This window comes from Fulmarus glacialis, unplaced genomic scaffold (genome assembly GCF_000690835.1).
Source record: "Fulmarus glacialis isolate BGI_N327 unplaced genomic scaffold, ASM69083v1 scaffold25875, whole genome shotgun sequence".
Lineage (NCBI taxonomy): Eukaryota > Metazoa > Chordata > Aves > Procellariiformes > Procellariidae > Fulmarus > Fulmarus glacialis.
In genome coordinates, this window is record NW_009211537.1 from 11,020 (window position 1) to 23,377 (window position 12,358).

The following is a 12,358-nucleotide window of genomic DNA, read 5'->3' on the forward strand; positions in this document are numbered from 1 at the left end:
TTTCCCATCTGGCACTTTGATTTATTTCATCAATTTTGTATGGCTTTTAACTTTGGGGTGGTATGGATTTATGTGTCTAGTCTTTGTATCTGTGTAATTTTCTAGTGCAAGGATTCCTTTCATGTTGTTCCAGAGTGGTCCATTCTGTTTATTTATTTCTGTATTTTATATCTGTGATGCACTCTGATATAGGAAGAATACTTTCTAAATCATCAGTACACTAACCACTTGGTGTTTCTGAAGGATCATGTCAACATTAAAAACCACTCTTCGTACCGTTCCCATCCATAACTAAAATCATATTTCCGTCCCAATAATAGTAAAGCAGTGGGACACACAGCAAACTGGCATTAGAGATTGCATGCTGAAGGTAGGAAAACGAGAGATTGTTCCCAGCCTTGCGTTTTGGTCCAGTAAGAAAACAAGGAGTAAAATAGCTTGGAAGGTTGAGTACTTAGTAATTAAAGTATTAGTAAACAACATGCCTGGATTTCTAAAAAGAATGAGAATAAATGTGTGTACTTGCACAAACACGCCTTTAAAATAACTTTGTTTTTAACAATGCTTTTATAGCTCTTCTATTCACTTTCTTCTTTTAATCTTCTTCATCCTTTTTCATATAGTGTATGAAGGCTTTTTGGTGATAATAGCTGCCAGCCTTCCATTCCCAAACCCCACAGCTGCACTGTCTGTATCTTCAGCAGATTAGATCCCTCTTGAAACTGGATGTATGGTTTTTTAAAACGCTGAATTCTGCTCTTTTCAAAAAGAGAATGTGGATTTTTGTTGTTGTTCTTGTTTTAGTAACCTTAAGATCTCTGAATTTATTTTGGAAATAATTAATCTTATTTTCTTTGAATTATGCAATGGATTTCGACATTTTATTCTGAATATTGTATGAGTGCTAGTATTTTCAAAGTAACGAGAGATGCATTGGAACCATAGGTCCTTTTCCTACAAGCTAATTTCTGGATCATCTTCCTTGAACTACTAAATAGTAGTGATAAACAGTAAATAGTGATCTGATTCTTTTTCTTGATTCCCGTTATTGGAGAGGGGCAAGGTCTTATATACTCTTTTGCAAAGAGAGACAGCACAAAGCCTGCCTTTCTAAAATCCTACAGAGCTGTTAAGTTAGATCTTGGATGTTGTATAGACCCATGATGGCCATCAGCTTGCAAATGAATTTTGTTTTCTGTGATTTAAGACTGGAAGGATGTTGTTTGTAACTGCATCCATTATGTATGAAAATAACTAGAAAATACACTGAGCCAAATCTAGAAGTTGCTTTTGGGTGAAGAAAAGAAAAACTGACACTTTAGGATAACTGGCGTTTTAAAATGGACTTCAGATTTGACTCGGTCTGCATCTAATGATCGTTACTGCCTTTATAAGGGCTTGACTTCCACCTTTTTCTTAGTTTGTTTTTTTTTTTTAATTCCTTTGAGCATCTCCTTCCTTTACCTTCCCAAGTGACAGGTGTATATGATAAACCTCCACACATTTCCCTTCCTATGTCACCCTAATCAGCTCAAGCAGAAGTTTGACTTTCACTCTCTTCTGTGAGAAAGTTACGACAGACTGGTCACACGCTAGCTAATCCTGACCCAGCCTCAATTTCTCATTCTAAATTGGACAAAAACCAGGGGACCAAATTATGCAGTCTTACTCAAGCCAAAATCCCAAGGAGGCCAACTAAGCCTTGAAAAAGTGTGGGAGATTGCGGCACTTTGCTCCTGAGTTGCATCTGTTGTATAAAGGTGTTTCACAAATTAGGAGAAAAGAAATCCAAAGCACAGTTGTTTATTTACCCGAGTGCAGGCTCCGCGTTCCTCATATTCTGCTGTTTCTGTCAAGCCTATGGGCTTGTTTTACTGAAATTGTGTTGTTATTTTTTTCCCTCTCTTTTTCCACCCAGACTGGCAGATAGCTACTCTGGCTTTGCTGTTGGGTGGTGCTGCCATCATTCTCATAGCTTTCCTGGTTGGGTTGATCTCTATCTGCGTGGGATCTCGGAGGCGGTTCTACAGACCAGTTGCAGTCATGCTCTTTGCTGCAGGTAAGCAGATTACCGGCACCATTATGAAAATTTCATGAGAGCAGCTTCCCTTTTGTGAAGGAAGACATGCCTTGTTCTGCATACTAATTCAGAGGCATTTGGTTTACCTTTGTGTTAACTCTGGTGAGGTTTTTCAGGATACCAGTTCTGCACAGCATTAATAATTTTTGCAGTTTTACTATTATTAGTTCATAAACAATTATTTATTTGCATTATATTTATTGTTCTGTGCAGTACATGCAGCAGGGGAAACTACAGAGGATAAATCTCAAAGTACAATTTTTAGTCTGTGACTTTGTGCTGCTTGATGTCCCTATTTTTATTCTATATGCAAAGCCATTTCTGTTATTTTAATGTTCTTCCTTTTACAATTTTAAAACAGGAAAATTAATGCTCAAATGTGAACCCTTGAAGCCCTATGTGTGAAAATAAATAGGATTATGTTGCAAGGTGTTTATATATGCCCTTGTGCTATGAGGAATTAATTTCATTCTGTCAGCTTGCTTACTTAGTTATTAATTTAACAAGCTGTCACAGTGTAGTCCCTGTTTGGTTTTAAAAACATGAAAACGGAACAGTTTATATAAACTATCGCAAAATCTTAAGGGAGACCTATGAATCTGTATTGTCCGTAAGACTGGTCCAGTGAGGTATAATTACGATATCAAATCATCTCCTTTTGTACATTCTGGTGTTCTGGGGCTTAGTCAGCACGGATGTTTCTGTTTCTCCTGAGATTCACCAAGCATGGTTTGCCTTCATCCTGTCACTCACATCTGCATTGGAGCCAGCAGCTTAAGCCTCTTCTGATAGCCATAATGAAGAGGATGACAGAACCTCGTCTTTTGGGTGTATTAAAAAAAGCCACTTACAAGGGTATGAAAAGACAAGAGCGCAGAATTTGCAGGGTATTCAGGAATGAAACAAAGCTCCGGGGAAGGCTCCTGCTGCCCCCTGCTGTTAACGTTACCTTGGTTGAGCCGCAGCGCTTCAAAATGCACTTTTATTTGCTCAAGACATATTGGTAGGTTATATTTCATTTGCTTTTAGGAAATGAATGCGACCTAGGATCAGACTTCCTGAGCGTAAAGCGTATCTTTTTGTTCTATGTGTCGCATTGCTTGCTTGGTTGAATGGATAAAGGCACTGTTGGCATTATTTTAAAATTTAGTATTAATTCTGAGATTATAAAGGATGCTGGGCAATTAACTTTGGAAATGGGATTACTGTAGTGGTTTCTTATTTGGATTTTGACTTAATTTCTCATAACATTGTGTAGTAACCTAGTAATTGTTCAGCCATACACTGCGTATCTTGTCATACTGCTCATTTAGTATGTGGTTAAGTTTGTACTAAAAAAAAACAAAGCAAAAAAATTCCCCAAATCCTGCTGTTTGGCTTAAAGCTTAATCTATTTTCCTCTGCATAAAATTAGTTCTAGTCTTTACTGCAAAAGTTGGGGGAGAAGGGAGGTTTAATGCTTACTTGCGTCAAAAAAGGAACATACATTGGTGCTTTAGCTCATTGGTGGCATTCACCTCTTTCCTTTGCCTCTGTGTGTGTGTGTGTGTGTGTGTATGCACGTGCACTTTAAATAGCCATGACCTGAAGCATGTAAGAAGAAGAGAGATGATGAGGGTGAGACAGCCTGCCCTGTTCTTCTTCATTATCTGGCAAATCTGAGGAGAATCCTTTTGGGATTTGATGCTGACATTGTTAGCGTCATTTTCTACAGATACTATCTTTGATGTCAGCTATTTTTAGAGGTTAATATGGACTGGCATATCTTGAAAGAATTACGGGAAGAGTCTCCTACTGAAGAGGGTAAAGTTAAGATTGCAGCACAGTGGAGTTTGTGCCTTACGCAGCTGACCATGTATTCAAACCTTCACCTCTGGATTTCACAGAAGATCTTTGAGGATAAACCCCACCCCGACCTGTGAACCTGCTGACAACACCAAATATTCTGTATGACTCTGGTTAGGAGTCTACCAGCTGCCTCTGGAAGAAGGACATAGATTGAATTGCCCAAAGACATTTAATGATCTGTGTGGGTGTCAGGTAGAAAACGTCACTGTGTGGGAGAAAGGACAAAATGGAAAAGTGGTTTCCAGGCACTTTAGAGTCCAAACAGTTGGTTCCAGGCATTTTTTTCTTCTAGTTTTGATTTATTTTAATTTATTTTTCTTTTTTTCTCAGCTTCAGGTTTCAGGTAGCGACTCTGTAGGTGAGGAAGAAGATTGACTGGCTAGGACTGGAATTGCTGAGAAAGCAAAGGGACAAAAAAAATAATTCAACCTACATACTGAGAATAAGCCAGCAAGTGATGAACAGATGTGAATGCGTTTAAAATACACACTGTCAGCTCTGTATAATGGGGAGAGGAACAGTAATACCTCAGGTAACGGAAAAACGTGGAGCATACAGAGAGGCAGTTGCAGGACACCCTTGCGTGGAGCCAGCTTGGCTCATACAGCTCTTCCCAGCATTTTTGGTCTAGTAGAGCTTACGTACTTGCTGGGGTGTCTTAGTGCTCGGAAGCCAAACTGGCCCCGAAAGCTGCATCCTCAAAGTACAAGCTCACAAACTTGTCTGTGTAGGAGTCTCATGATACATGAGTGCTAACCGAGTCTTAATTTAGGGGTAGAAAGGGAAAGTGTAATTGTTGAAAGTCCGTTCTGACAGAGAGTCAGAGCACAGTCCGGCTGGGTTGTGTCCTGAGTTCTGTGCTATTACCTATTTTCATAATGATGTGGGAGATAGAATAAAAGTCTACTTGTCAAATTTTACAGCGAAGCTAGAAAAAATTGCAGATACATTGAAGGACAGAATTTGATTTTGAGAAATTGATGGAATGGGCTGAAAAAGTAGGACTGACTTCAGTAGGATGTAGTGGAAGTTGCTGCAGGGCGGCAAAAAGAGTCATAGCATCAAAGAAATATTGGTAGGAAAGAGATTCTGTAGGTCATGCAGTCCAACCTTGTTGAGGCAGGACAATCGTTAACACTAGGTCAATCAGCTGCAGCTTTGTCTGGACCAGTCTTGAAGAACTCCAAGGATGAAGATTCCACAACCCCTCCAAGCATGTTGTCCTGGTGCCATACTACCCTCCTTAGGATATTTTTTTCTTTTCTGATGTCCATTCTGAATCTCTGAAACTGAGATTTGCGTTCATTGCCATTATCTTAGGTTGCCTGGCACTACAAAGAAGAGGGGTTTTTTTCAATCGTCATTGCAGCTACATTTTCAGGTAACTGTAGGCTGGTTTGAAATTGCTCCTTAGCTGCCTCTTCGTGAGTCTAAATAAACCTAGCTCCCTCATCCTCCTCTTAAGGATGATTTGCTCCAGGATTCTGATTATCTTGGCAGCTCTATGGACCCTTGTCCTTAGTTGGTGAATCCATGTTCACTACTGATTGCCGCTTTGTTCTGTATGTGCTTGGAGGTGGACGCCAAGAGGATGTACTCCATAATGTTTCCAGGGATTGAGTTGATGCTAATCAGCCTATAATTCTGTGGATTTTTCACTTCTAGCTTTTTTAAAGATGGACACAAGATTAACCTTTTTCCAATCATCTTAATATCTCCTGATCACTGTGATTTTTTTCATAGATGATAGAGGACTAACAATCACATTGGCCAACTCTTTCATCACCCTTGGGTCAGTCCCATCTGTCACCATCGATACGGGTGCAACTCTAAGTCATCCCTAACTTGTTCCTGCACTGCTGACACCCTCCCAAACCATGTCACTTAGAGGTTTTAGAGAAAGCGTCACGGTGCATCATCTGTCACTAGACTGGCTTTACTGTCCATCATTGTATAAATATGTTTTCTGAACTTCATTTGGCAACTGATGCACCTGTGGAAATTCTTCTTTATTACCCTTTTTGCCATCTCCTATCTAAATATCAGAATGGCGCTTTTATACTCCCCTCTCGTTGTCTGTCCTTGTTTCCTGCTCTTGTGTGCCCCTTCCTTGCACACTCATTGAGAAACTCCCTGTTTGGCCAATGGGGCCTCCGGCTGAAATTCCTGGTCTGCCTCTGTAGCAGCGTGGTCTGTTCTTGAGCTTGCAGTATTTTAAAAATCAGCATGGACCCCCTTTCTCTTCATGCTGCTTCCCAATTAATTGCATAGGTTGTATTAAGTACAAACAACTTTCTAGATAGCAGTTGCATGTGTGTTAATCTTTGAAACTGCAACACCCATTGCATGAATTAATGAAGTGCTTTACTCCTGTGAATGAGCAGGAGGGATGGTGTAGAGAACAGAAATACCGAACTTACTAGCCACCATTTTCATAAATATAGACCAATTAGAAAGCCACACAAAAGTTTTTTTTTTTTGGACAGCAAACCTGTTATAGTCAAACGTTTGAACAAGGAAAAAAGATGATTGAAATTATATTTTCCTAGTTTTAAAGCGTTTGTTGTGATTTCTGTGTGTTCAATATGGTGAGTACATATTGCATATATTTCATGTAAATGGAATAAAACTAGTATTCCTGTTCCTGTGCAATTGTCTTGCAAGCATCATAGTGCTAGCCATAAAAATGGGTCTAAACTTGAAGTGAATAGTCTAGTTTGAGATGACTAGCCTTTTTTGAGTAGCCTTTGAAAGTAGCGTTGTTTTTTTTTTTAAGATTTCTTCTGCAGCCTTTTTTTCTGCAGGAAAAGACTAGCGCTTCTGAAGAAAGGTAGCACACACACTTCCCATAAGCAGGTCAACATAGCATGGAGTTCCTTTAAATTCATCGGAAGCAGATCAGTAAGCAAGCATTGGTTTTAACATTTTTTTGGGGGTCATACTGGTCATTTTTCATAACTTCACTAACTGTTGTTTCTAGCCTACACAGGTCCCTTCCCACTCTACAGGGAGAAACAATGATGGGAGGCAAAAATAGTGCAGAGCGACGGCAGCGTTCTGCAGCATGGCTGTTTCCGCTGGCCAGTTGCTGCCAGCGCTTCGAGTTTTACAATAGTGTAGTTGGACCAGTAGTAGCAAAAGCAGGAACCCTCACTATAAAAAGGTCTAAAATACCTGTTGTGGGTGTTGCTCCTCTAGCCCCATGTTTCTCTTCCAATAGAATCACTTTTTTATTTCTTTTTGACAAGTCCAATCCGTAGATTAAAATTCGGCGTACTTCATATGTTAGATTGAGGGAAGGTGGAGAGCTTCCTTGGTTGGAAGTTGACACAGACACAGATGCACGCACACACAGAGCAATTCCTGTATCGACTCTGCAGAGATGCTGCAGCCCCAGTTTGGGAAGCCACTGAAGAACTTGCTTATATCCATTCGCCTTAGTAAATCCTTTTTGGCTTTGAATGGTCTTAAAGATGTGTCTGAAAGCTAAGCATATGTTGAGGTATTTTGGGTGTAATGATGCTCTCATTATACAGAACTGGAATGCATAATCTTTTCATAAGTGTAGGTGCTTCCCCTAGTGTGCCCTGTCAAAATTTCTCCGGTGTTGCGCAGTATTTTGTGAGCTGCCAGACAAAAATTCTATTAAAATGGAATAACACAAAGTAAGACTTCAATAACTTTGGGATTAAAAAAATCCTGTGGATTTTGGTATCCCCATCAGAAAATCCACTCTCCAAGCATTATTCAGATTGCCAGTCTCAAGTAAGAGTCCAAAGACTATTCTGTAGGTTAAGCGGACAGGGAGTTGGGGAAGAAATTTCCAATGAGTGTTTTGTAAAGTGTTATCACCAAGGGTGTATAATGAACATTGGAAATCATTTCCCCATACCAGTCCCCATCCAGAGGACAGGAGAGCGTTAGTCTCCAGGGCTAACGAAAGGTGCCGCTTTGACAACACTAAAGAGTGCATGTGGGACTGAAAAGGCAAATGACAGATTTTGAGTGTGTGAAGTGTTCAAGCAGTAGGAGAATATAATTAACGTTATTTTATTTTCCTGTAATTTCTCAGTGTAATTTCAGAAGGGCGTCTGTAGTCCAAGGTAATCTTCCTTTCTATTATCCGCTGGCGTTTTATATCGCCGCTGGCTTTATAACAATTCTCTAAATAGCGTTCGTTCTTCTTACGATACCTAACAAACTGTAAAAAATGACCCAGTCAATGTTAAAGAAAGTAGTAGTTATGGCATTACATTGCATACCATTGAACTTCTGTCGTGGTGTGTCTCCGGCCTGCAAATACTGAAGCACGTGCTTGGCCGTGTGGGTGTGCCCACCCTGCCCGTCACCGGGGGCTGGGGCAGCTTGCAGAGGCACTCGCCTGCTGAAGCCTTGAAAAATCGCTGGTGTTAAATGCCGGGAGGGAGCACTGCGATAAGGCCGCGTCATATATTTGAGGGGCAAAAAGGATGTTTTGTACATTCCTGTGATGCTTGGTCTCTTGTGGGGGGGCAGAGCTGGAGGTCTGAAGAGTCACTACATCGTACAGCTTGTTCTCGTCTTCCGACCAAGTGTAATTTTCACCCGCTTACCTTGGAAACTGTTGTCCCAATTTTCTGTTAGCAACGCGTCTGAATTTAAAAGAGAATGGATGCCGATGAAACTGAAATCTTCTTGTGAAAATTGAGGTTCCTCATCTGTGTATTTTCCTTTTCAGGTTACTGTATGTGGCTTTTTTTGATGTAGCACAATAATTAACAGGTTTGCTGAATTCCACTGCAGACGTGTGGATCCAGCTGCAGGAGATCTGGCTCTCTCAGAGACAGTGCTGTAGGAAGGAATGATTTTTAAGCTTTTTACTGCCTTGGATTTATCTGTTTTATTAGCTTTTTTTCATCATGAAGCATTTCTGACCCACCCCTTAAATTCGTAATACAAGGCAATGTTTTGCCAGTTGGAAGTTTAGTGACTGATCAAACTTTATAGATTCCTTGGTATTCTGTGTAACAATATCATTAATTCTGATTACAGTACACGGTAATGCATATGAAATATGTGATTCAGTGAGTCTCTACTGAACATAAATATGTATCACCTACTACAATGAACTATTTCTAAGCTAAGTAAATTATTTGATTCTGAGCTATATTTCTTAATATTCATTTATTCTTGCTTCTCATTTTGACTTACTTATAATAGCTATAGAACAAGTGATCTTAGTTTTGTTATTCTGGAAGGAATAATGACTGCAAACAAAAATACAAGGGAGAGATGGAAAAGAGTTGGGAAAAGATTGCTTTCACTGTTTATTTCTCGGACATCTGAAGGATCATCGTTACACCATAGCAATAGCATTTGTTCATCAGTGAGGGAATATGGAAGAACTGCTCTGTTCTCTGTGGGTGAAAGGAAGGTGTTTTGTTTTGTTTTGTTTTTCAAAAAGAGCAGTACTTACAAGCTAAAAATGCACCAAGAGCATTTTAAATGTGAATTTCAGTTATGTGATGTTTTCCTTGTTTTATGGAAATGAATTAAGGCTTCTTCTGACATTTGTTTTTTTTCTCTTTCAGTTGTTCTTCAGGTCTGCAGCTTAGTCCTTTACCCAATCAAGTTCATCGAAACGGTCAGCTTGAAAATATACCATGAGTTCAACTGGGGCTATGGCCTGGCTTGGGGTGCAACTATATTTTCATTTGGGGGTGCCATTCTTTATTGCCTGAACCCTAAGAACTATGAAGACTATTACTAGAATCATTTAATGAAAAGAAAAATAACAAAAGGATTACCCCATCTTTTCTAACTCACAGTTTTTTTAGAACATTTGTGGAGCACCAAACAGTCTGCTCTGTTGATAAAATAGCCTTTGCCTTTTGGGTGTGAACAGTATAACCAGCTTTTACAACCATTTAAAAGAATTGCAAACACTAGGATTGCTGATCTTACATAGGCAGATGCTACAAGCTGCTGATACATAAGCTTCATTTTTCCTGACAACAAGCAAAAGGATCTACGTGACAGTGATCATTGTGAGAAAACTGGTTGGAATGAGAATGCAACGCCAGCATCTGCTATTGCCTTCAGGGGAGCAGCTGGTGTAGGCTCCATTTAGAAGTTTCCCTGTATCATAGAGGATTCAAATGTCTGATAAGCAGGCAATGGCATCTTGTACAATAGGCTGTGTTGGCCCCTTGTTACTTGCTCAAAAAGCTCTTAAGAAATTAGTTGCAAGTGACTGTGTTGAGGGCAGTGAATGTAACTGGTTAATGACTTGTCTAATATCTGCATTCAACAGTCTTCTGGGAGAATAATAAAATAAAAAAAAAAGAACAAACGACCAACCACACAGGATTTCATGAATTGGTAATCGACATCACCGTGCCAGCTGTAGCAGATTGTTGAAGGAAGTCCAAACCCGGAGACATGTGCTTCTGACTGTGTAGTTGGAAGTTGTCTCAGCTCTGAGTATTGTGCTGGGAGGGTGGAGGTAAGGGGGAGTAGAAAAAGACCTCCTCTGTCCCTGAGGCATCTAAAATGCATGAATGAATTGCAGTTGTCCTAAGTACCCATTTAACTTCCGAACATCGTCATGAAAAGAATGCATATGGAACAAGTTCAGTTATATTTTTGAAAGGTATTTGTTAGTATGAATGAATATATATAATACAAATATAAATGCAGAGGGAGAGAGACAATTCGTCTTAAAATTGTAATATGAGCTGTGATGCAGTGGTTAAAATACTAACTTTGTACACATTCTTGAGAGTCTTGGATTGATACCCCCAATTTTGGTTGGTGTTACAAAATAAACATAAAATGGTTTGTCTTCTGTATATGCCCTTGTACAGACTCTGTGTTATGGGAAATGCTTAAAAGTTCACATCAAGTTAAGGTAGAATTGGACAGAATAACTACTTGCTATTCCATGTGTAATCTAGTACTTACTAAAAATTGTCTTCTAAGGCTGTTGCAAAGAAAAAACTGCCATTTTTTTAAAAGTCTAGTTAGGTTGTGAGTGTCTCTGATCATCAGGAATACATCTGAGATCCCATCATGTCCATATTAAAACATTAGCACTTCAAGAGGTAATCTCTTGTTTTTAAAAGCTGAGTTTGTAATGGACTGGCTGATGATTATGTACATCTAATTACGCCTTGCTTAGTATGTTTTCCACTTAAAGCATCCAGAGACTGTACACATGAAATGAAACCCAAGGTAAAATAAGGAGAACTTTCACGTGAATTTAATCTGCATCACTTTTATTTTTGTTTACAATTTGCTTGTTTGGATATTTTCAATTAATTATGAGCATATTTTTATACAATTCTAATCTTTAGATACAACTATTTTTTTTAATGGAGAAATTTAAAATATATTCTGTGTGGACCTCTGCAAAAGCAGATATGCTGGGGTTGCACATCCAAATGGTTTTGCTGGTTCCATGGAAAAGACTGCTGAATTACTTGATGTTAAGACCACATCTACAATGTTAATGCTTGTGCTGCCATTGGCAGGGAGCAGAGGTTCTGCAAGGACCGTGGGCCCACAGGGCTGCCTTTGGGAGGTTGTCGTGAAAGTATTGCTGATGTACAGAGATGGTTTATAAAACTCTGGGGCTCTCTGGAGCTAAATCTTTACTACCATGGCAGAATATTCCGTATCAGCAGTCTTTCCAGGACCGGTGGTGATTAATTAGATTAGATGGAGCAAAATGATAGCTTGACTTGGAAGGGATTGTATGGCAATGCCTGGAGAATAAAAAGGATGGGAGGAAAAATTATGTCCACTTGTTTCACAGGCACCAGAGAGCATTTGTAACTCCGCCTTTTTTCCTGAGACTGACCTAAGGCGGATATTCAGTATATAGTTAACTCTGTATCTTTCTGAACAGCTGTGTAGTTCTGCTTTTATTTAGCAGCATGGAGAACATTGTAGTTTGGCATGGGAATTAGGTTAACGTAGAGAAGCCCACCAAGGAGAAGATTTCTGTACCTTTCTAGGAGGGCGGTGTTGTGGTGCTGACATTGCACAGCACTTTGCCTATGCTGACAAGAAGGTACAGTGCTGAACCTGTATCGTATCTACTGATTTATCAAGTCATTTTTCTTTATGTAGAGTTTGAGCGAAAGCAACTCTCAGGCCTAAGGCATATGCAAATTAATGGCACGTGCTCTGAAAGTCACCCGGCTCTTAATATGAAAGATCAGGCAAAAAATCTACAAACGTGAATGTCTAAAGACAGGGTTCTTCATTCATATTTGAGTCAGAGATCTGATTTTCAGCCTCAACACCTGCTTTTCCTCTTGAAGATAATGCAGTCTGTGAGCACACACCCTCAAACTCCTCAGGTCCTTTGCGTTTGGGCATCTAGTATATGCATTTAGGTATCTACCTTTAGCTTATGTTGCTACTGCTGTTTATTTCCCCCCCCCT

At 39.6% G+C, this 12,358-nt stretch overlaps 1 protein-coding gene across 1 annotated transcript; it reads left to right on the top strand.

Annotated features, from left to right (window-relative positions):
• Positions 1-1,918: 1,918 nt before the first annotated feature.
• Positions 1,919-10,129, top strand: TMEM47 (transmembrane protein 47; the record flags this gene model as incomplete). Its single annotated transcript, XM_009577585.1, has 2 exons — positions 1,919-2,059; positions 9,499-10,129. Coding segments are annotated over 2 exons (320 nt in total), but the record flags the coding sequence as incomplete, so codon positions are not given.
• Between the last annotated feature and the right edge of the window lie 2,229 nt (positions 10,130-12,358).